This window comes from Maylandia zebra, linkage group LG23, assembly GCF_041146795.1.
Source record: "Maylandia zebra isolate NMK-2024a linkage group LG23, Mzebra_GT3a, whole genome shotgun sequence".
In the NCBI taxonomy this organism is placed as follows: Eukaryota; Metazoa; Chordata; class Actinopteri; order Cichliformes; family Cichlidae; genus Maylandia; species Maylandia zebra.
The window spans coordinates 18421296-18445904 of NC_135188.1; the positions used below are offsets into that span (position 1 = coordinate 18421296).

General features: G+C 40.5%; 1 protein-coding gene and 2 long non-coding RNA genes across 4 annotated transcripts; 2 read left to right on the forward strand and 1 right to left on the reverse strand.

The window, feature by feature from the left end:
- Window positions 1-517: 517 nt before the first annotated feature.
- On the reverse strand, window positions 518-17186 carry LOC101468965 (pinopsin). 2 transcript variants are annotated; one of them, XM_004573205.3, is made up of 4 exons: window positions 16633-17186; window positions 3639-3964; window positions 2999-3232; window positions 518-1153 (listed from the first exon to the last, which is right to left on the reverse strand). In XM_004573205.3, exons 1-4 carry the CDS (start codon window positions 17006-17008, stop codon window positions 902-904), a joined length of 1188 nt encoding a protein of 395 aa, XP_004573262.1. In that variant the 5' UTR covers window positions 17009-17186; the 3' UTR covers window positions 518-901. The 2 variants fall into 2 exon arrangements, with proteins under 2 accessions (XP_004573262.1, XP_076735913.1); XM_076879798.1 differs by lacking the exon at window positions 16633-17186 and adding an exon at window positions 5795-7859.
- On the forward strand, window positions 5889-12407 carry LOC143414891 (uncharacterized). Its single transcript, XR_013095498.1, has 2 exons — window positions 5889-5979; window positions 10656-12407. It is a non-coding gene; the product is annotated as an uncharacterized LOC143414891 (long non-coding RNA).
- On the forward strand, window positions 14950-23186 carry LOC143414892 (uncharacterized). The gene is made up of 3 exons (XR_013095499.1): window positions 14950-15060; window positions 18761-18850; window positions 23148-23186. It is a non-coding gene; the product is annotated as an uncharacterized LOC143414892 (long non-coding RNA).
- Window positions 23187-24609: the final 1423 nt, after the last annotated feature.

The window sequence follows — 24609 nt, forward strand, 5'->3', positions numbered from 1 at the left end:
AGTGCCAAGGGGGGTTACGAGGGGAGGTACGTGTAAACTACTGTGTATTGTGTGAACTGTTTTCCCAATAAAAGGCAGCAAGCGGAGGCCGTCGGGGTCATTTCGTGGTAAATGACCCCGATGTCGTGGTAGACACCGACGAGGCCTCCCTTGCAAGTAAATCGATCGATCGCTGACTGTCTTGTTTTCTTCATGATGAATATGTCTCTAAACCAGCGGGGCTTGTGGAAACACAGACCCAACAACTTGTTTTAGTTGCACTTGCAGCAGCAAAAAAGAGACCTGGCCATTAAGACCAAGCATAAGTTTGTAAAATCAGGCCTGTACAGTGGCCTTAACTTCCATTTCTTTGCAATAGCTCGTATCTTGTATTAGTGGCCTTCTTTATGGACAGTGAAATTGTGTAGTTTTCCAAAAAATAAATAAATAAATCAAAGGACATGCATGCATCAGAACTACTAATCATCGCTCATATTGAGCCTGCTAAAATTAAAGTCAGAGAGTCAAAGCAGAGCACAGCACTTTATTCCCAACACACCAACAGGACACAGACCATAGAAAAATACCCACAAATTAGTCATTAAAGTCTGAGGTCTGCAAACAAACAAGCAAAATCTGATTTCTACCGAGCCTCTGATTTCAACGGTTGAATCCGACAACAGGATTTAACTCTTCTGTTAGATTAGTTTAGCTCACATTATTAAATCAATAATTACAGCAGCTGAATACGGTTGGCATCTAGGGTATGACCTCATCGTTTCCCAAAAAAAATGAAACACATACAAACTGAGAAGTGATGAGTATGGGTGTGAGTATGAGCTGAGATGTTGGTGGTTGAAGGGTTCAAAAAACAGACATTTGCTGGCCCCACTTTTCAGTGAACAGTCAGTGCTTAGGGCTGTCAGGAGGAGGAGATTTCAGGCAGCGGCAGGGGTGGCAGCGGCAGCTCTACGGGGTCGGTTTTGTCAGATTCTGCAGCGCTGATTCCTTCCACCTCCTGCACAATGGGTTTGGTACCAGATGGCCTGGCGGGGCTGCCATCCAACACGCGCCGGTTCAGCTGGACCATGGTGGTCTTGGAGGGCATGGAGGACTGTACATCCTCCGTCAGTGGGTGTTTACAGTGGAACAGGATCAGGAAGCAGCGGTAGAACTGACAAAGAGATTTGTTTTTGTTAGTGGTTTTAATATAATATATGTCAATGCCAGTGTTGGCAGCTATTCTGTCTTAAGCTCCATCCTCACTTACCCAATAACCTCATCTGAAGTTTGTTGATTAGCCAAATGATATGCCATGAAAGTATATTTTTTACGATGTAAATGGGAGTTTGTGAGCTCTCCAGTCCAAACTCGCTCTGTATGATAATACCTGCTTCATTAACAGACAGATGTTGATGTTATCTCCAGGCAGATAGTCTCTTACTGAGCAAACATGCTATTCACAAAATAAACCAAATGTTTCTTTGCTTATCAGTGTAATTAAATTTAATTTGTTTTCTAAAACAACTTGTAGCACCATCACCAGCCTCAACCGCTGAGACATGGCTGAATGCATTCAAAGATGCTCTTCTGCATACCTTAGTAGTAACAAGCGGTAATTTGAGCTCCTGTTTCCTTTCTAATTGCTCTAAGCAGTCTGGACATTCTCCTCTGAACTCTGGCATCAACAAGGGATTTTCTCCCAGAGAACTGCCACTCACTGGATTTTTAAAAAATTTTTTAAAGACTACTCTCTGTAAACTGTAGAGATGATTATGTGGGAAAGTCGCAGCAGTATCTGGATCTGGCTCCCACAATGTCTTTCTCCTTCATTCTAATGCTTAGTTTAAATTTCAGCAGGCCGTCTTCACCATGTTTACATGCCTTAATGCACTGAGTTGCTGCCATGTGACTCGCTGATACTTATGTTAACAAAGAGTTGAATAGATGTTCTTAATTAAAAAACAAGCAAAAAAAGCAACATCGTTTTTTTTTATATTTCAATTGTCTTACTTTTTGATCTTCCATTAAAACTTTAAGGTGTAACTGTATATCTTTGTACATGTAGAATCAATTAAAATATTTAAAATATTTACAACCAATATATTTTTTTTCAGTTTTTTAGATATGTTAAGAATTTATTTTCTATTTTTCCTTCTTATTCCTTTAGAGCAGGGATGCCAAACTCCAGTCCTCGAGGAAATTTTTCCATGTGTCCCACCTGCAACACACCTGAATACAAATAGTAGGTCATTAGCAAGATTCTATAGAACTTGACTGCATGCTGAGGTGGCAATTCAGCCATTTGATTCAGTAGAGTTGAGTAGAGTAGGGTTAGGGGTTGCCACTTCAGCATGCAGCCAAGTTCTATAGTCTGGCTAAAGACCTACTAATTTTATTCAGGTGTGTTGTAGCAGAGACACATGTAAAAGTTTCAGGACACCGGCCCTCCAGGGCTGGAGTTTGACACCCCTGCTTTAGAGAGCTAGGTTGTTCAAAGTATGGAATATTTATTTGCTATTTAAAGTTCATTTTTTAAATACAGTTTTAAATAAATATACGATTTTGAAAAAAAAAAAGAAAACATTGTGATGTACTTTGTTAATGACATCATGTGTGTTTCTGTCTGTGTGTAGGCATCATACTGATGTAGTTTGCACTGAGATTAAATTAAAAAACAATCCTGCCACACCTCTCTGTCTCACTTAAATTAAATATTCAAAAAGAAAAAAAACATGAACATAAAAATGTTCATTTACTCATTATATTTATATATATGTTTAGTTTTTCCTACACATTTTTTTAATATGTATATAATGAAAGTTGGAAAAAAAATCACAAAATCTACATTAAAAATTAGAAAATATTATTTATTCATCTTACTTTTTTGGTGTATGTTTTAATTTATTAGCATTTTTATTTTCTTCCTCATCAGTGTGTCAGTGCTCCTACCTACCGTACTGACAAATCGTATTTTAAGCCCTGTTTCTACCTGATAACAGCTCAGTCCAGCACTCACCTGTTTGTTCATGAGGATGTAGATCACAGGGTTGATGACGGTGCTGGTCTTGGCAAGGATTGAAGGGATGACGCTGGCAACGGGGCTGATGAGTCCTGGCTGGCCAAAGGTGGCCATCATGGCAACAATGCCGTATGGCATCCAGCAGATCAGGTAACACACCACCGTGGTGATGACCATGAACAGAATGTGAAACTCTCGCCGACGAGCTGCTGTCCGCCTGATACGACCCACCTGACAGACAAGACGAAGGGACTTTATCATTAAAACATTTTCAAAATTGTCCCATCAAAATCTCATGACACGAAAATAGAACATAAATAAGTATACAGAAATAATAAAAGATAAAGACAGAAAAACCCCTGTCAGAAGCAACAAAGCACAAATATTGTAATATTTAGGTAGTAAAAATATCTTTAAAAGTGTAAATACCTAAAATAGCAAATTATAAATTAATAAACTGAATAATGTAAATAAATATGCAAATTTAATTAAAGGAAGAAAATATATGTAACATATATAAAATATATAATATATACACACATGTCTACTAAAAACTCTTTTAGTTGACGTTATTGTATTGAAAATATAAATTCTAAATTAAGTTGCCAGATGTTCAGCATCTGTGAACGTGAACCACCTGTTTGACGGCATAGAGCAGGCGGCTGTAGCAATACACCATGATCAGGACGGGGAGCCCAAGGCAGAACACAAACAGACAGATAATGTATGAATGTGAGCGAGGTGACTCCTCAGTCCACGACACCGAGCAGCTCATCCCCGCCCCCTCCAGGCCATAACTACTCCAGCCCAATAAGGGGGGCACTGTCCATATCACCGAATACAGCCACGACCCCCCCACTGCCAGCAGGGGTTTTCTGTAGTCCGCCGACCGCTTGTTGTACACCATCAGAGTGCTGTAGCGGTCGTAGGACAGGATGGACAAAGAGATCAGGGAGACGATGCCTAAGAACAAAGACAGGATGTGATCAGGTTAACTTAAAAAAAGGACTCATCTACAATTTGGAAATAAAGAAAATACATCCGTTAACATGCAGAAAAATGAATGGACTCCAGCTCAAGTTTAATCCAGCAGCCATGAGCAGATTAAAAAACAGAATAACTACAGGGCTACAGTAACCTTAGTAAAAACAAAGAATAAGAATGATAATTCCACAGAGAGCAGCATTTCAAAAACATATACTGCATAAAAACTGTGATCTTCAGCAGTAAGCAGATTGGTATGTTGCCTTGGAACTGGGAATGACCGACTCTTGACAGAAATTTAAAGGCAACATAAATAAAGGAATTACCCTGGAAGTCCACTTACTGTACCTGCCGCTCAGTCTAGAGGGGCAGATAAGTGCAAATCATGATAGTGTGGAGGGGTCACCACTACTTCAGCTTTCACATCTTCAGTACTGACTCCATTTGAGCTCTGTGCAGTAACTAAATCATGTTTAGCATCAAAAATTGTAATTTGAATAGATTTGCCTTAATTCTGCTGAGACTATTTACAGTGAACAATGGTCAATGTTAAAAAAAACAGTCATAAAATTTGATATTTATTTTTCTTTCTTTCTTTGTAGTAAAAATCTGTAATGTGAGACATAATATTTGGCATCTTCCTGTTTGGTGCCTGTTCCTACCCCAGGTCAGCCTGTTATTTTTTACCTCCTTTACCTGAGCTGGTAAAATTAGTTGTCTCAGTGAAAGTAGGCTCCTGCTCTCTTAACATTATACCAGCATACTTGTTCAAAAAATGTCTTTCAGCCTAACAGCCACTGTGGTCACTAAAATCAACACGTCACTGGTCTTTGGTCAAGTTCCTGTTTATTTTAAGAATGTTCTTATCCACCCACTTAAAAAATAAGCTGACCCTTCTTTTCTTAGCAGCTACATACTCTTCTCTAAATTACTGTTTACTGCTAAGATTTTGGAAAAGGTTCAGGCTGAGCAGCTTACAGCTGTTCTGGACAAATACAGCATTCTGGATAGTTTTCAATCCAGCTGTTGAAGAGCTCATTCCACTGCAACATGTTTTCATAGAGTGTGCTGCGATGCATGAGAATGTTCTGGTCTGTTGATTTTGGACGTGACCTCTGCCTGTTATACTGTTGACATCATGTTAGATTTGTATTGTTGATTGTCATTTATGCTTAGAAATATTTACTCATATATGCTTAGAAGTGTATATAATCATTGGTGGATTGAAAGGATGTTTCATCCTAAAGTAACAGCTCTGTGTGTTAGGGAGTGCATCCGTTCTTCTAGAGTGTCCTTGGTATAAATCACATACTCCCTAGGAGAGTTGATCTTTTCTTGTTGATTTATGGTATAGCAAGCACATGTATATCTGTTTAAGTATAAGAGCCTTTTGTTAGATGGACTCAGACATCCTGGCACTAGCTTTAGGGAGGCTTCACAGGGTCACATCTTGACCTACATACACACCTACACACACACACACACACACACACACACACACACACACACACACACACACACACACACACACACACACACACACACACACACACAGTATTCTTTGTTCACATGTATACCTATGTAAGACGTCATATGTTAATGAACCTATGCATATTCATGTAACCACAATAAAAGGAGTGCTATGGGGAGCCTGGCTGAGAGTCTCTGACGGAGGTCAAGTGGTGGGACGACACTTGGCTCCAGCCAGACACCTCCCTCATGCATGAGTAAACCAGAACCTTGTGTCTTGCTTTGCAGTGTAATTATATTGTCTTCAACGTTCCAGCGAATAGGGTTTATGCTACAAACCTATCATTAATTGGTCCTTCGATGCCGGCTCCCTGGGATCGCATTCACCGAGGGGGAGGGGGGGAGAGGCACGCTGAAAGACTGACGTCAGCCAGGAAGTTCCTGTGGATTCGCTGTCTGTCCTTCTCCTCGATGAATGGCGATCGGCGGGATTCAGGCTGATATTACACGCTAAGCAACGCCAAGTAAGTTTAAAGAGGCCGACTCTATAACCGTGTCGTTGTGCAGTCTCTGCCATTTTGTGAGGCGTTGAGAAGTTCGCTGCTTTGTGGAGCGATAACTGGGTTAGTGTCCCGAAAAAGAAGTTTTGGTTAAATCGCCCAAGGGTCCCAAGCGTCCGGTGTGTGTCCGGTTTTGAAATCGCCCTGGGTGTGTGTCCCGAGCGTCCCTTCATTGGGTTTTGTCGCGCGAGTGGGTGAGCGTCCCACAGCTGGGTCAGGGTCCCGAGCGGTCCGGTGTGAGTCCGGAGTAGGCCTATTTTGTGTTATTGTCATTTTCGTCGTCGTCTCGTTGTTGTTGTTGTGTGTGAGTGTGTGCGGAGCAGAACGCGTGGTGTGTGACGTCAGCAGTTGTTGTTGTTATTATGGTTTCTAAGCAACCAAGAGCGAGTTAGAGGGAGAAAGACGTTTGTGCTGGACTTTGCTCCTGGCAGCACAAAGTATTTATGTATAAAAGAGAGAGAGCGAAGGCTCCACAGCTGCGTGGGTGCACGCGAATGCGGTCGCGCGGGTTTCACGCGGACCTGAGCCGTGCGGTTAATCGCAGGCTTATAAATGGAAGAGATTCAAATGTTAGAAGTTTTCAGAAAACACACCAGCCTTGAAGAGTGTGTGGAAAAGGCCAGCCCACATCAGCAGCTGTGCTCTGGTGGGTGGCTTTCCCCCCACCCCTTCCTGACACAAAATGTTAACAGCCTGTGTGCCAGACCATGGACGTAATTGAGGTGGATAGTTGTTAAAAGTAATCTACATTAAGCTTGTGGTTGCTTAAATTCAGTACAATGACATGTGAGGTGAAGTGATATAGGTAAATATTTAAACTAATGAAGTGCATAGAGGCACTTGACCTGTGTGAAAGACTGTCGTCTTATTATGAGCCATTGTTGAGATATACAGCACGCCTGTGAAAACAACTAATATGCTGCAACTACTGTGTGATGTCGCGTTGCAGTTTTGTTTTTGTTTTTTGAGCTGATGAGCAAGCTACACATTATCAGATCAAGAGCTGTCTGAGAGCTGCTCAAAGAGAGGGAAACAGAGAGTGTGCAGCGTTTCCATGAGCAGTTTTTCTGCACCTTGACTCGTGTGTGTGTAGCATCAGTTTTTGTTTATTTGTTTTGTTGGATTAAAAATAATTAAATAAACTGGTGATCATGCCTATGGATCACCATGGCGCATATCTCCAGCCATATGGTTTATTTATGTAGATGAAAAAGTGAGTGTGAATGTGTCTGACATCACAGTGTTTTTGTGCACTGTGCAAAAGTAATTGCCTTTGATTGTGAGTGAGAGCAGTGATTTTGCAGATCACAAGCTATTGTGAAGGGAAAAAAAAAAGAGTGAAAAAGAGACAAATTACATTGTAGACGAAGAAAAATAATCATAGGAAAAAGGTTTTGTGTTGATCAGCCGAAAAACAACTACAATGTCATTTTCTGCTTTTAAGAAAGGATTGTTCACACAAACACAGACAGAGAGATGTGTGATGATTAAGCAGTGATGATAATAATGAAAGTCTCTCAGTCTGTCGTTTACAGGTGGGGAACGGACCTGGATCAATCCTACACGGGCAGCAGTCGTAAGAAAATTATAGGTTGAAATCATTAGAAAAATTAGAAACACTCAGCCAGAATTTTTGGCTGAATTGTTTTGCAGCTTCCCGTCCTCATCCTGAACAAGCAAGATCCAAGGAAACGAATCTCTCCCTGAAGACACCGAGTGCAGTTTCAGAAGCACGAGCATAAACATTTAACAGTGGACAGGAGTCCAAGAGACAATCTGAGCAGAGAGGTCCAGCAGCGCTGTGGGCAAACGGCATCAGAAAGAGAAGAACCATCATCTAGATTGGATGGATGGAGATGCGTTTCCAGCCAGCTGCAACCTCACTGTGTGTGAAGGACTTTTGAGAAGACTGTCTGAGTTTGACATTTGCCATGTTTGGAGTGAGATGGCAATGAAAGAGACAGTGGGACAAAGAGAGACACGGGACAAAGCTGGAAAAAAAGCTGACTGCCATTGGACTGAAAAGTGGGAGAGAAGGAGAGGAGCAGAGGAGGACTGAGGCTGCTGTTTTAGTGTGGCCAATCAAATTAGGTTAAGGAATTCGGGGAGACAAGCAACTGCCTGGAAGTGGAGGATTGACACAGTGTCCAGACCACCACAAAAGGGGGAAGGGGACAAGCACTGAGGTATGCAAGTGTGCTGTTAGAAAATGGAAAGGTGACACCACACATGCAGCTAATATCCACCAGAGATAACACAAGACCATACACAAAGTGTTACACATTAAAAGAGGGTATTTGTAGAAGGGGTTAACAACACACAGTGTGGTTGCCGATGGTAACCTGTTTCAGAAGATACATAAAAACAGAACATATATTAACCCTACTAACAATTCCAAACACAAAATAGCTTATGAAGATTAGACAACATTTTAAGTGTGTGAGTCTGTTTATTATCTTGTCCAAGTCACCTCGTGTGATGTAAAGACCAGTGAAACTCATAGCACATTGCATGCTCTGCTGGATATACAGCTCCACACACATGCAATGAAAATTAGCTTGTTATCTTTCATCAGTGTAAAATAGTGTCAATTTAGCAGACACTTGTTATCAAATACTGAATTTATCCTAAAAAAAATTGACTGTCCAAGTTGCAGGACAACAATTTAACTTTTGTGGAAAACAATCCTGGTTTGACTAACCAGCGATCAGACAATAAATTTAATGTTAAAATGGTAAATTGGGAGAAGCTTCCTGCTTGATTGATGCAGCAAGTAATTTACTGTATGAGGGAAATTGTCTTTTGTGATAATATTTTGAACATGCATTTCTGTCGTCCTGTCAACTTAGTGGGTTAATAACTGATATGCAAATTAGTTGATCGGTTCTTAGATTAATGAAAGGTGACTGAATTTTAGCACGAGTGAATGAGATGTGTTGGAGTTTGTTGTGTTGAGTGGAGACCCTATAACACTGAGTTTCCTGTTTGATGTGCGAGTGAATTCTGTATCTAGATATACAACTCTGAACAAACGTTTTTTGTGAAGTGCATGACAACATGTTACATGTTTTATGATGAAGGAAAAAGGAAAATTGAATAGAATAGATCTGTGGCCTAAATGAGTGACGAGCACAGACTTGGTGATTAAACTCATAGCTAATATGACATTAGGGTTATGTTGTGTTTTGTGCAGCTGATGATTGATTTGGAGTGAATCTAGCTGATGATTTTTCTTCTGTTGTGAAGTCGAGCCTGCCGATTAGTATGATGGTATGATGCCATGAACCATGCTAATGGTATGATTTACCTGAGGTGAGGAGTTTGTGTCATGACTTAACAAGGCCTTTTTATTTTGATACTTTTACAGTGCACTGAAAGTTTGGTTTGATAATTTGTTATTTTTCATTTTTATCTTTTGAACAGGCACTGATTTTGTTTGTTTATTTCTTTTCTTTAAAGCAGATCTGCACGTCGGGAATTGAAAGTGCTATGCGACCGATCGAGAAAGCCACTCATTTGGGACAATTATTAAATGAAAGTCCCTGTCCAAAACCGGATTCAGCGATGTAATCCTATCAAAAGTTCTTTTTCTTTTTGAAATGACGTCATTTTGCTGAGAGTGGAAACTAAATGCGACAATCGATTCCACTATCAGCAAAGAAAGCATGAATGAATGGAAATAAAAAGGGAAGCTGACTGATTGGTAAAAGAAACTGTGAGAAATTGTATACATCTGCGCAGCGCTAACATTGCATTTTTTTTTTTTCTACAGCATTACAGTTTTTCATGTGGTTTGATCACATGATTTATACCAGGACAACTGGTTGATGTTTTTCTACTATAGGATTTCTGGGTTTACATGTGACTGACATTCTTTCCACAGCTAGGGTTGATTTTATGGTCTTTTTTTTATGGCACCTCTGGAACCTGTTGACCTGTGTCTGACCTCCGTCTGCCCACAGTCAATGTGTATTGCTAATGTTTGTTTCTTTGAGAATGCTGTGGAGGATTCAGCTGAAACGGACAAGTGACATGAGTAAAACAAATAAGAGATTGCGGTATTTATGGAATAGTTTATTATGGGCTCTTTGCTGGCCACTTTGAGCCCATAATAATAATATGTGAGTGGAGTGACTTTGCTTAAGAGAAGTCACCGATTACGTTAATGTTAACTGAGCACATGGGATGATCCATGTTTGGGGCGAATTATGGTAATGATAGTGATTTAATGATTTGAGAAAACATGCACATGACACTTGTCTTGCCCGTGCTGAATGCTTACTACTCTTTTGATATAATTGTTTATACGTGTGAAGGTTGATTTTATTTCCAGATCTTGTGTATGCAGGCTCCTGGTGGAGCCAGTTTTTAAGACAGGGATCCAGGTTTGGTGAGTTGACGCATGAGCGTGTCCATGCATCAAGAGGTGGGGTCCAGAATTAATATTAAACAATGTTTACTATTATTGTTGCAGTGATTTGTGTGATTAGCTGTTTATTTACAAGTATTAAATCTATGCAAGTGGTGCATCCATGTTCAGATGAGGCTTCGATGGCCTATAAGTGAAGTTCACTGAACTAAAGAATGTGGTTTGATGATTGTTGACATGCTCTCCAAATAGAAGTTTTTTTGAAATATAGTGGTGCAGCAGTGAGGAGAAACATTCCAGGCATAGCGGACAGCCCAGGCAGTGGTTGAGGTCAAAGATCAAGCTGGTTGGGGCCCATCATGAAATCAGACCTTGGAGCCACAGCAAGGACCATGAAACTGCCTGCAAAATAGAGGAGAGGATCGTCCACAAGATGGGAGAGAGACTTCAGGAGGATCAGAGATCATCTTCAGCACAGCAGACAGGACACAGAGAGCTGTGCTACTAAGCTTCCAGGAGATCAAGAGGAGACTTCCCACAGCAAGATTTTAAATAAAATGAAAGATTCAATATTGATGCTGAGGAAGACAACTAAGGTGTACGACGTGCTCTGCCTTAAACCTTCAGCAGCGTTGGAACACGAAAACTCGAGGGATGAGGAGCGTGCCAAGCTCCACCGACAGCGCAGAAGGAGTTCGAGGATGACATCATGATTCTGTGAAAGCACAGGAACCAGAAACTATGGTGGTGATGACAGCAGTTTACTATGAACATCACCTAATGTGCCACTGTACTGTGCATACGATGACACTCTGAAGGCTGCTGGGATCATAACAGCAGTAAAACAACCCTGCACCCTTTCCACAGAGGTGTTTCTCTGCAGAGCGTGGACAATTAAGGAGTCATAAATATCCCCCTCGCAGGACGAAGGCTTGAATGGGGTAATGAGAGGCCATAAAACTAGAGTGCTGAGAGGTCTGCAGCTTTGGAAATAGCTGAGACCCATGTTGACAAACAACAAAACCAACTGGTATGTTTGAATGTTTATTCTACATACGTTTGGACTCTGGTCCTATGGACAATGATGGAAACATCTGGAAGAGACATTCATGACGCCCTGCAGAGCTCAAACCACCCTGCAGAGAGACATGTGATTTGCACACCCGGAGGAAGCATCACCAAGCTGAGATGTTTTTGAAAATGTTACTTTCTTATTTTCACTATTAAATTAACAATTTCTTTGTTTGCTTGTAGGATGCAGTTTGCCATGAGATGAGATCAATGAGGAATGAGATAACTGCTAATACATTTGTTAAACTGTGTATTTTTTCAGTAATTTAGGGTGATTTGACATATGCTGAATATAACAATGTTTGCATTGAAACTGTCAGACATGAGGTATTCATAACTGGGAACTTTTCAAGCATAAAGGTCAAAAAGGGGGGAAATGTTAGATTTGTATTGTTGATTGTCATTTATGCTTAGAAATATTTACTCATATATGCTTAGAAGTGTATATAATCATTGGTGGATTGAAAGGATGTTTCATCCTAAAGTAACAGCTCTGTGTGTTAGGGAGTGCATCCGTTCTTCTAGAGTGTCCTTGGTATGAATCACATACTCCCTAGGAGAGTTTATCTTTTCTTGTTGATTTATGGTATAGCAAGCACATGTATATCTGTTTAAGTATAAGAGCCTTTTGTTAGATGGACTCAGACATCCTGGCACTAGCTTTAGGGAGGCTTCACAGGGTCACATCTTGACCTACATACACACCTACACACACACACACACACACACACACACACACACACACACACACACACACACACACACACAGTATTCTTTGTTCACATGTATACCTATGTAAGACGTCATATGTTAATGAACCTATGCATATTCATGTAACCACAATAAAAGGAGTGCTATGGGGAGCCTGGCTGAGAGTCTCTGACGGAGGTCAAGTGGTGGGACGACACTTGGCTCCAGCCAGACACCTCCCTCATGCATGAGTAAACCAGAACCTTGTGTCTTGCTTTGCAGTGTAATTATATTGTCTTCAACGTTCCAGCGAATAGGGTTTATGCTACAAACCTATCACATCACATTATGCACAAAAACCTAAGAAGCTGGGTGGGTGGATCAGGATCTGTTTTGAAATGGTTTTCTTCATATCTGTCTGAATGAAGCTTTTCTGTGGCTGCTTGTAGGTTAGGGTCCTCTCCATCCACGTTTTATGTCCTTACTTGACTTGATGCACCTGATCTGCTGTTTGGTAAACAACCTGTCACTTTTTTTTTTACTGTAACCCTCAGCATCATTTGAAACTATATCGATCAACTGGAAGTATAAACTGAGCCTCCAGCTGCTATATTGTCCAGGCTCTTTAGAGGGGATGTCACCATGGCGACAGGTAAATTGGCGCTTCATCAAAAGAAAAGTTGGAAATAATCATAATCTTTTTCTCACTATACCCAAGAAGTCTTTAATACCTCAACAGTTTATCAGTAATTAATAATTTATTTAAAAGAAAAAGTGGCTGCTGTTGTGATTTGGTGCCATATAAAAAAAATGAATTGGATTGAGCTGCAAAATTGCCATCAGGCAAAAGGCACAGACAAATCCAGTACTGCTTAAACTGACCCCCCCCCCCCCCCCCCCCCCCCCCCCCCCCCACTTCCCGCATTGCACTGATAACAACTTTCAGGACTGTCATTGCACTCTGCACAATCATTCCCTCAGGTGTGTATTTATTATTGTTGTTATTGTCTGTTTGCTGTTTTTAACTATTTCTTTTTTTCTGATGCCAATCTAAATTTGTTGTACTTGTTAACAACAACCAAGGTTACTAATAGGGGTGGGTTTTGATAATCGATTTATCGATTAAAATCGATTCTGGCTTGGATAACGTGATATCGATTCATTAAAATCCTGAATTGATTTTTTTAAAATGCCCGAAACGCCAGAATCTCAGGTTAAACCTCACAAAATTTCAAGAACCACCGAAAAGCTAAAACAGTAAATGAGAGCAGGTACACAGATTCTGCACAAAGATGTAAACGCAAAGCTCGGACCCGCCGACGGATCAGAATCAGTGAGATGTCGCCTTTCTCACCCGACGGCACGGACACGGTCGGGGTTGAAAGCCGACAGCTCGCTGATTCCAATGTTTCGGCGGGTCCGCGCTTTGTGTTTACGCCCTTTTTACACTGATTCTAAAGCTGTTGGTTTTATCTCTCTCCAAACATTATTGACCGAACCAGCAGCAAAAGAAGATCCAAACTACACTTCACATAAACATCGTCATGAATTCCCTCTGACTTTTGCTGTTTTGCTTGCACCATGATAAAATCACACTTCATTCACAGCTCTCTCTCGCTCTCTCTCGCTTTCTCTATATACTTCAAGAACAGTTTCCCGTCTAAAAATCTGTTTTCTGCATTATTCACTTGCTTGTTACGCACAAGTCTACTGTTGTTTACAGCGCTGTCGGCCGCTGTTTTTTTTTCCCTTTTACTTACTTCTGAAAAGAAAGACTCATTTCTGCTGTTCAATAGGCTTCTGAACAAATGTAAACTTTTTAAAATTATACAAAATGCAAAACGCTTAGCTGTGTCTGTAATAAAACCGCTGTAACTTCAGAGGTAATGTTCATATGTTGATTAATGGTTTTCTTTCGTTTTTGATGTACTGCAGAATATTTTTATAAAATCCCAGGCCAGGAAAATCACCTTCATGTTTTTCTGTGTTTTATCTTCAGCTACTTTGACACAAAGGCATCTACTGTGATGCTCACACTTTTGATAGAGTCTTGCGAGTGTCAGCTTCCTTTTTATAGATACAAAAATATGTAAATGTACTGATCTGAATTATAATATTTCTGACTGTCTGAGGCAAAATTTCTCAGATTTAAATCGAATCGAATCGTGGATCAAATCGGACCTTGTGAATCGGAATCGAATCGATTCTAGAAATCAGTGAAATCAGTGACGATACCCAGCCCCATAGCTGGACTGGCCATCGGGCGGTGGGCCGCTGGTGATTTTTTGTTTTTATGGGCCGATGGATTTTTTTTTTTTTTTTTTTTTTTTTAGGAAGGGTATATATAATGAAAGGTGTTGGATTGGCCAGTTGGTCATGATCGACTCTGGGCTGGACCAATTACAGCCGAGGAGGCCGGATGCACCCGCCCCCTTGTTTAGCAATCACGTGATTTTCGCGCATTGCATGCCGGGAACTAGTGGCAAAACAATCAAAGTACCGCATCAAATGCAAGCATTTGCAGCACCGCAAAACGTTCAATCTCCGGTTCCAATACCTTCTTGTTTTTTCTTTGCCGCACAAAAAAGGAATGTACAAAACAAAAGGAGGACAATGCCGGTCCGTAGAAAGACAGACTCGATGAAAATACAAAGAAAAGATACGAGGAAAAAATCAACGGAGTGAAAGGGTCAGACCTTTACGAGCACACAGAGTGGACAAAAGACGTCAGCGTGCTGCCCAACTTTCACCACGCTCAGATTTATAATTATACGGTTCTGGGAGTGAGTGCATACACTCATGAAGTTTTTAGTAACTTCAGGTCACTGCAACAAGCCCAGGTACAGTTTACCGACGGATGGGTGCAGGACCTTGAAACGCACCGTGTAGAACGAAAGACCATCGTACGAACAGAGGTAAGTTTACCAGTCTCACAAATCGTCGTCATAAATACACATTCGTTAACCGTTTATTAATATAACCTTTGAGCTCAACGGTAATTAATTAGTAGTGGAAATAATTTCTGGTAGCATTACAGAAATGTAGCAGTGACAATAATATTGTATGTTGTAATCGCAATGGACAATTAGTGATACAAAACAACTGTTTTACCCTGTGAATAAAAGTATATGTTTTTTGTCAATGTACCATGGTGATAACAGAAGCGAAACGCAATATTGTGTCAGGACAATTCACTATTAAAGCACAATAAATAAAGGAGCATAGCGCGACAATTTCTGTTCAGCGCCAGACTTGCTTGTAACCTATATCACCAATTATGTTAAGAAAAACGACGTATTAACTACTACAAAACTCTGACCTTTGTGGGAATGCTTGGAGCAGACTAACATGTGAGCTGGAGTGTTCTGAGACGTTATATTTGGTATATCCAGACCATCCGTCGGCTCTTACTTCGGAAACATGGCTTAAAAAATTTCTCTTCAACGACGTAATCCGATAAAAAAAAAAAAACGATCTGTTTACCCGTCGGCTTTCCGTGGCTGTCATGCGACCGGCTATTGCAGTTAATAATACAACAGCTTCTTGACATTTTTTGGGTTTCTTTTTATCGCTGTGTAACTGAGTTCAATTGAAAGCCTGCGTGCGCTAGTACCTCTTGCCACAAGTTCCCAGAATCCTTTGCGGTTTTACCCCTGAATGACGTCACATTTTCAATCTTTATCCTGGTGGGCCGGTCTCTAGTCAAAATGCCCGGGCCGATTTTTTGTCCCAGTCCAGCCTTGCCCAGCCCTAGTTACTAACCAGCCAGACTGGCCTTGATCCATGTCTGTGAAACTGAGCCTATACAAGTCTTGAAGCTGCAGCTCCATGTAGCTCAAACTGAGCCCAGGTGAGAACAGAGCAGGTAACAGTCCACTTCCTGTGGTCTGATTATTTTCTGTTGTGTGCTACATTTAATAAAACCACCCAGAGCTGATTCTGATCACATTACCAGAGCTCATGTGTGGGTCCCCTGAGGTCCCGTGTTCGGACAGAGGTTTGTTATCTGCAGCAGGCAGCTGCACTTTATCTGCATCTCCACCCACTTCACGAAACATGGCCCACGTGACCCCTGAGAACTCAACAGGTGGGAGAAGAAAACATCAGGATCAAACCTGTGCACTGCTCAAATGTAAAGCGAATAAAGTGCAGCTGGATCCACAGAAAATATGGAATAAATAAAGCTGTAAAGTAAGTAAACACTGAATAAAATCGGCAGCATGAAAAAATAGAGGACCGCTTCTTAAACCTCTGAAAGCTGCAGGGAGTCTGGTTGGAGACTTTTCAAAATAAAGCGCAGAAACGTTGACATAATCTTTTCACTTTTGCTGTTTATAAATAAAGTTTAAAATTAAGTTTAACTGTTTGTTTCAACAGAAAAACTTTTTTTTAAGTTGCTCTTAAATGAAGCCAGTGATTGGTCAGCTCAGACCGGTAACCTGACAGAGCCTCTCGGGCTCTGAGGCTCCAGGGGTACATACACTTACCGAAGCACGAGTTGACGAAGCCGTACCACATGCAGCCGCGGCGGCCGTACAGCCAGCGGCGCTGCAGGCTGGAGGCGAAGCTGAGGGTGGTGCCGCACGCGCACACCAGCATGTCGCTGACGCTGATGTTGAGCAGCATCATGTTGACGGGCGTCCGCAGGCTCTTGAAGCGGCAGAACAGCACCAGCACCAGCAGGTTGTTGAGGAAGCCGAACACCATGATGGAGCCGAGGCACACCGACACCACCACGTGACCTCCGCGCGACAGCCGCTCCAGCGGTGCGTCTCTCCACTCCTCGTCCCCTTCCTGACCCGGAGCGGTGGAAGGCTCGCTGAGGTTAGAGGTCAGGTTGAAGCCGCTCAGCTCCGAGAACATGTCCTTGTGCTCCTCCTGCTCTCCTCTGAGTGGATCCAAGTCAGCTCAGCTTCTCATGGCGCCTCCGCGCTGCGCTCTGCGCCATCCTCCTGCTGAAGACCCCCACTCGGATCAGGCTGTTTGATAATCCCCGGGCAGGGAGGAGTCCGAGGACCCGCTGAGGAAGAGCAGAAATACTCCTCACAGCTCCGAGCACAGCGAAACACACTTTAAATACCGAGGGGAGAGAGAGGAGTGACGACACACAGAGAGAGAGTGAGGAAACTGTGTTTCAAATGACAGGAGGCAGAACACCTGAGAACAGCTGCCTCAGAGCAGGCGTTGTGCCAAAAATTCATTTTTGCCCTTATTTAAACATTGTAAATGACTCGTTGGTCTATAATCTATTAAACACATGTCAAACATTTCTCTCATGAGTGATATCAGCTCATTTTGAGAGAGGACATGCCAGGGTAGAAACTGCGATCTGTTTTTGGCAGAGTGACTGTTGAATATCCTTCATTTATGAAGGATAAAAAGGAAAAAGCAACAAAAACAAAATGTAAGAAAAGTAAAAATGTCTTTATCAAGAGAGAGCTGACCAACAGGAAACACATGTGACATCACAGCTCTAACAGGATCATTTAAGTAACCAAAAAGGACTGGACTGATTATAATGTAGGTACAAAATAGGTTTGAATGACTTTAATTTTTTAGATTCACCGCACAGTTCAACTACCAGGTCAAACATGTAAGGATGTCATGACAGTGCAGTAATGAATACCAAATAAAACTTTATGCTCGGTGTATGTGCCGTGTTACAGGGTCTAAAAATATCAACCAGAACACAAAATTGACAAAAGGAAAAAAATATTAAAGCACAGAATTAAAAATGGACTAAAATAAACTATAAAGTGTTCGCAGATATAAAGATGCAGCAGTGTTTGCCTGCAAGTATGGCAGGGCCAAAGCTCACTGAGAGTGTCAGACTGAGTCCCAGTCCCAGTGTCATACATGAAAATAAAAACAATACTTAGTTTTACTGATGAAGATTTTATGGTCCGACTAGCGAAGACAGCAGCATTTCATAATCTGCTGCATGATTTTAATGACTTTGATGTTTGTAAGTAACCAGTTTGACATTAGTATTCACCCTGATGTTCGGAAGGTTTGGCTTCCCAACTTCTTTCAGCTTAAATTAAAACTAAAGTTTGTTTTTGGTGTTACGTGTCAGTTTTTATTTAGCTGTAAATCCCTCCTTTTTTGTCCTGAGAAATAAAAGTTAAGACTGTAAACAGATCTCTCCTCTCTCGCTCTGGAGTTCAGCAGTGTGCTGTCTCTAAAACACTTCTCTTGTAAAATGTGTTAGTTTTCATAGAACAACAGTTAAACTTGCTGTACATTAAACACTTTTTAACTCTCACACTCTGACAGGTGCATCAGCGGCAGTTCCCTTTGAGGTTCTTGTGCTCTTTGACATGCAGACTTGCAGTTAAAAAATAAATCATGTGAAAACCCTTTTCAATCAACTTCTCTACTGTCAGGTATAAAAGTTGACGCTTCAGTCATTTAAAAAGGAATCTTCTGGTTGGTTTTCAGGACGTCTTTCTTTTCTTCAGAATAAACAGCCATTTTGAATTTTCAAATGTCTTATGTGGCTTTATAAAAATAAATAAATAATAATACTAAGGGTGTATGTGCTAGTTTTGGTATTGCAATAAACTGGAGAAACATGTGATTGATGACATTCTTCTGTCCTCTGCCATCACCCAGGATGAAAAGGAAAGCGTGTCAGGTCCCTCAGAACTCACGTGGTCTCTGAAGAAGACAAGCTGATGATGAAGGGGAAATCTCCTTCTTCAGGTTTTATCCTAAAATCTTATTTTCCATGTTTTTAAAATGGTTCAGTTCAGATTTCTGAAATCAGAACTCGTCCACTTTGTGTGATGCGTAGGTATGAGCCGATGTTTAACTCACCTGAAAATTGATAGAGGGTCCAGAGGAGTGTACTATGAAGCCAGGTTCGTGGAGTAGCGAGCCATGTCAGGCTTAAAGTTAAGTTTCTGTGTCACCAAACTGGCTCTCTTTTTACCTGGATAAATCACCATGGTAACCTATATTGGTCACATAACATGGGCAGGAGCAGACCTGACGTCAGTGTGTGCCTGACCTCTGTATCCAAAAGCAAAACTGAACTCTTGTTCATTTTTAAAGATTGGCAGACATGAGTCACTATGTAAAAGCTGCTTATTTAGAAATACAACTGACTGTGTAAAAACTATGACATTGGAATCTTTCACAATAAAAGTAAAATAACAACACAAACTGTAAAATCGTGTTAAAAAAACTGCTTGTCTTTTAAAAAGCATTTCAAAAGATATAAACTGAGATAAACTTGTGAAGCTTGAGATAAACATGCAGTTGCCCCCCCCCCCAAAAAAAAGCTTAAAAAAACCACCTCCAGACTGACTCGGTCTTTAAACACTGTAATGCATTGAACTTGGTTTTTAGTGACTGTCAGTCTAATTTTACTCAGATGAGGTGGATCACAAAAGCAGGAAGTCCAAATACCCATCATTTTCTTTAAAAATATAACCAAGGATGTTGGCCTTGGCAGAGGATGTTTTTGTCAGGTCTGAGGAATCCAGAACTGCAGAGAAGTAACTCAAATGCCCAACTGAGCCTCATTTCCCTGAAGTATCCATCCCGTTTCTGAGAATTCAATGAAGGAGAAAACAACATGGCCGAGCTCCCCAAGCAGTTCCATCTGGGGAGCACAGCTGTCAGCACCTCCAGCATCCAATCTTCTAACCTGATGAAGGCTGATAGCTGGAAGACATTCGGATTGGAAACGCTGATAGAAAGAGGCGGTCCGCTGAGGAGCTGCAGAGCAAGGCATCAAACTCTTAGCTGAATCACGCAGAGAGTGAAAGAGCAGAAATAGATGACGGTCACTGTAGACTCCATTATATTCATCTCTCCTAAATCATGATTCAAACAAGTAGAGAAGGAGAAAGACGAGGCGGGAAGGGAAGAGTCCACAGCTGCCAGCCATCAAACACTGACATTTATTTTCACACCAACTCGACTAATCAGGTTATTTTTATGTTGTGCCTGCAAGTCAGATCAGCTGGAGGAAAAAGGACAGGAACTCTCGTTTGTCTTCATTCTCACCTGAAATCGAGCTGCTGCTGCTTCTTCTGTGTGGCTCCTGATGAAGCTGTCTGATGGCGACATGAGAAAATGTCCGGTGAAGCAACAAGCAGTATCAAACAACATGAAAACACCATCAATAATTAAAAACAAAAGAGCTTTAAAAAAAAAACGGCCTTATATTGAACCTTGCGGGACACCACTTGAACTCTCAAGAATTAATGGTTCTCCTTTAAGTCTTGAACAGTATTTTCTTTGCAGTCAGGCTGACTGCATCAAATGTCTTTTTCATGTGTGCAAACACAACTCCTACAACCCCTCATTTACTACTACTGACTTTTTATTTGGTTCTTTTAAAAATTGACCAGAGGCTGAGGAAGAATTAGATTTTTGAACCAGATCCTCCTGCAAACTGACCAACTGTAAAGAAGCTTGAAGTCTTTTTCCATCTCTAAATGCTGATATTAACTATGAAGTAGCTGGGTGAAATGTAAGGTTTTCTGATCAATATGAAGAGAGAAGAAATCGATTCAACCTGCCAATCAACACAGTTTAAACAGTTCCATGTTTCCACTGAGGTGGACTTACCCTGAGAAGACCATTGTTCTGATCCTTTATGAAACACGAAAAGCAGGACACAAGTACTGGTAGCAGGCCAAGTCCAAAGCAGAACCAAACCAGTGGGCACATATTGAACCCATTTTCATGTTTGCAGGGAACATTAAAATCCTGAAGTCAAGTTGAGGAATGTTAGACTCAGTCTCTGGTGGTGCACAGAGATGTATAGGCTAAGTAATCTAAATATCCGAGATGGTGATGAAGGAGGTGGGTAGAGATTCTGTGATGAACGAGTAGAAGTGTAGAAGTGCAGCATCATTGACTTCAGCGGGTTGAATTTCTTCAGCTGCTGCAGAAAGTACATGCTCTGCAGTTGCTTCTTCATGAAGGAGCTCATGTTTAGTTGCTGCTTTAGGTCTCTGGAGATGATGATTACCAGGAATTGGAAAGACTTTACAGAGTCCACTAGGCAAGGCTGCAAAAAGACTGGATCTGGTGGGGCTGGTTTCACCCTGAACTCTACAATTGTTAACACTGTTTTAACAGTCAAAATCACTCTAAAGGTCTGATATGGACCTGTGGATCCAACGTGTCCACCTGCTTGTTTTAAAGAGATGCTCTTTAGTTTTAGTGCTAAGGGTTATGGAGAATTGTCCTTCCAACACAAATGTCCTTCTTGAGTGGGAGTATTCTTCTTCCTGCATGATAATAGCAGAGTGTTGGGTTTCAGGAGGCTACTGAATCTCTCTGTGATATCACAATGACAGAAAAACATCCTGAAGATCAGCTTTCCTTTGATATCGCCTCCTGAAGGTCAAACCACAGGGTCATGTGATCCACAGCGGCATTTCCTTCAGGAAGCTGTCAGCTGAATTCTTAATTTTTCATCTTTTTTCCCTGAAGACAAACTGAGAACATAACGTTTGCAGCTGTGATTTGATCCAGATGTTGGAAAGGACACAAATGTTTGTGCCTTGGGAGATTCAGACATCCAGAGCCACTAGAGCGCTGCAGGGCTACTGTTAATGACATTTAAGAAGCAAAGAGTCACAGAGAGCAGCCATGCAGAAGTTTCTAATCCTGACCTCGTAAAATGTTTGGATAATAAAGTAGGTTTCTAACGTTGCAGAATTATTTTCCAGGCTCAAGGCTGTTTTCTTAAAATCTTCCTAGGATTCAGTCAATAACCGATCCACAACTGTCAGGCTTAAATAAACACTTGGGAGTGTTGCGCTGTACAGTCCCTCAAATCAGAGGGTGTAAAAGATTCTCAGCTGCATGACTCTGAGAAATTTAAGAACAATACAACATCTATTTTAACCTTGTTATCCACAAAAAAGTTTCTAAAATTATCAGGATGACTTGATTATTGTTATTACTTTGGTGTTAGTGTGCATTTTAATGCTTGTTAAGTTTACTGTACTGCTTGATGTGTTTGAAGCCCCTAACCAGTCTCCCCTCCCTGAGCCTGGTTCTGCTGGAGGTTTCTTCCTGTTAAAAAGGGAGTTTTTCCTTCCCAATGTCGCCAGAGTGCTTGCGCATAAAGGGTCATATGATGGGGTTTTCTGTTTTCTTTGTATTACTGTAGTGTCTTTACCTTAGAATATAAATCACCTTGAGGCAACTGTTGTTTTGATTTAGCACTATATACATAAAATGGAATTGAAATCAAAGACATGTCCTGATTGTAAAATAGCCTGCAACTTCTCTGATTGGTCTGTTCAGCACCACTGATTCCTCCTGTGGATTTCAGGCTAAGTTTTTTTAAGTTGTCAGTGAGAGAATAACATTCATCGTCTCAATATAAGAAATAATAATCACAGCAATATCAGGACTCCCAAATGGCGGACACCTCATCGTCGTATAAGCTGATTGGTTCTTCAGCCTGATGTGCTAGAAACTCACTCCCCCTTCTGTTGTTAAGATGAGGGGGAAACTAGTGGTTTTAACATGTGAGACTATGGGGACTGACTCATTTTGGGAGGCTCAAGTGGACATTAGAGGAAGTGCATGGTTTTGGAGTTTTAGTGAAGACTGGTGGTTGTTCTTTTTCTTAGCATGTGAAATGTGCTTATTTACTGTTTTCTCAAACACAAATTGATCATTTACTTAATAGTATTGTTCTAAAGAGCTGGGTCGGGTAGGACTAGTGATAAATTCACAGATGTGTGTTCTGTCATCTCCTTTCGATGCTACTCAGGTCAAGGTAAACATGTTCTCATCAGAGTTATTAGGTTTTTCCATCAGGTTCAGATGAACCATCTGTTAGTGAACATAACATGCCCTAATGAAATAGCCTATTTCAGCAGTAATGCTTGTAACTGATGAATAATATTGGTGGCTGATGTTGGCATGTTCTCAGAAGAATACCTGTGATACCGATTTATTTTGGTGACCCATTTAAAATTAAAGATGTAAATAATAAATCTAACTCTTCATTAAAACTCAGTGTCTCAGAGGAGGATGACGTTCAGCCATGAAAACACTCTGATCTAATTAAAAAGGTACAGAAAAGGCACAAATGAATAAATGAATAAGTCTGAATTATAAACAGATAAATTATTTTTGTCTGCTTCACACAATAAGAGTCGCAGTAAGAGTTGGTGTGAAGGTCAGGAGGACAGCAGCTTCCGCAAGGGCTTCATCATCATCATCAGCAGCAGCAGCAGCAGCTGTGGATCTAAATACAGATGTTTTGTTTGTCCGGCAGCTGAGGCACTGCTCGTCACCGTCACTCCCAAACAGGAAGTGTGAAAACGTCCACAGCGGCATGATGTTCCTGCGGGCTGCAGACGTGTCGACTTTCACTCGACTTTGTTTCTTCAGTTTGAAAAAATAAGAAAATCCTGCTGCAGAAGAAACATGACCAAATATTTAAACAACACAGAGAGCTTCTTATTTTTTACATTACGTTTGTATAGAGTTGTATTTCACATATTCTCTGACAGTTATTTCATATTTTAGATTTTAGTGATACCCATAGAATACATTTTATTATTTAGAACTTTGACTTAAATCAACATTTGTTTAACAGATTCTTTTAAATATATTTTATTAAGAATTTTTTTAACAATTGTCAAGAATTTATTTTGTTTATTCTAAAATAATTTGGATGACTTATCAATATTTTCACAACTTTTTTTAAAATTATTTTTTTACATCAGTTTCGTAGCACTTCAAAAAAAAATTAAAAGAATATTATATATTTAATATTAATATTCAAATATTTACAGAGCATTAAAAAACATTATTGGGTTGTTTCTAAAGCACATTTAGCAAAATCCTTTAACCAATTTGAATATTATTAATTTATTTTTTTAATATGTTTTATTTGTATTCTATAAATAAACATTTCAGGTATATTGTATTAATAGTTTTCTAATTTATTGTATGAAAATAAATTGGTCAGGCTTTTTTAATTTCATTTTATTTTTTTCGCAAAATTAAAGGCATTTCTCTTTTTTGATGTTTAAGTTGTGCTGCTTATACATTATTTCCATTCATGTTTTTATTTGGTATCATTTATTGACTTTATTTTTTTTAATGAATGCTGTTTTTTAACTGCTTTTACAAATGTAATATTTTTCCTCGGATCTTCAGTACAGACAACTAAAAACAGACTGAGTTTGTAAAACCACTGCATGTCCTGAAAAAGGGGTCGTGTATGGAGGTCAGCTGCTGTTTTATTAATAATCAGCTGGACATCAGCTGTTTGTCAGCAGGACATTTTTATTCCTCTCTGGTGTGAAAAGTTTCCCTGCAGACAATCAAGTCTCCTTCACCCTCTACCTCTGTTGCTCTTCCTCCAGATTACATACATATTTCTTACATACAGCACTGTTGTTGAAGGAAAGCTCATTTCCACCTTTAAAATTTATAATAAGAATTTAAAGAAAAATTGTCAAGGAAAA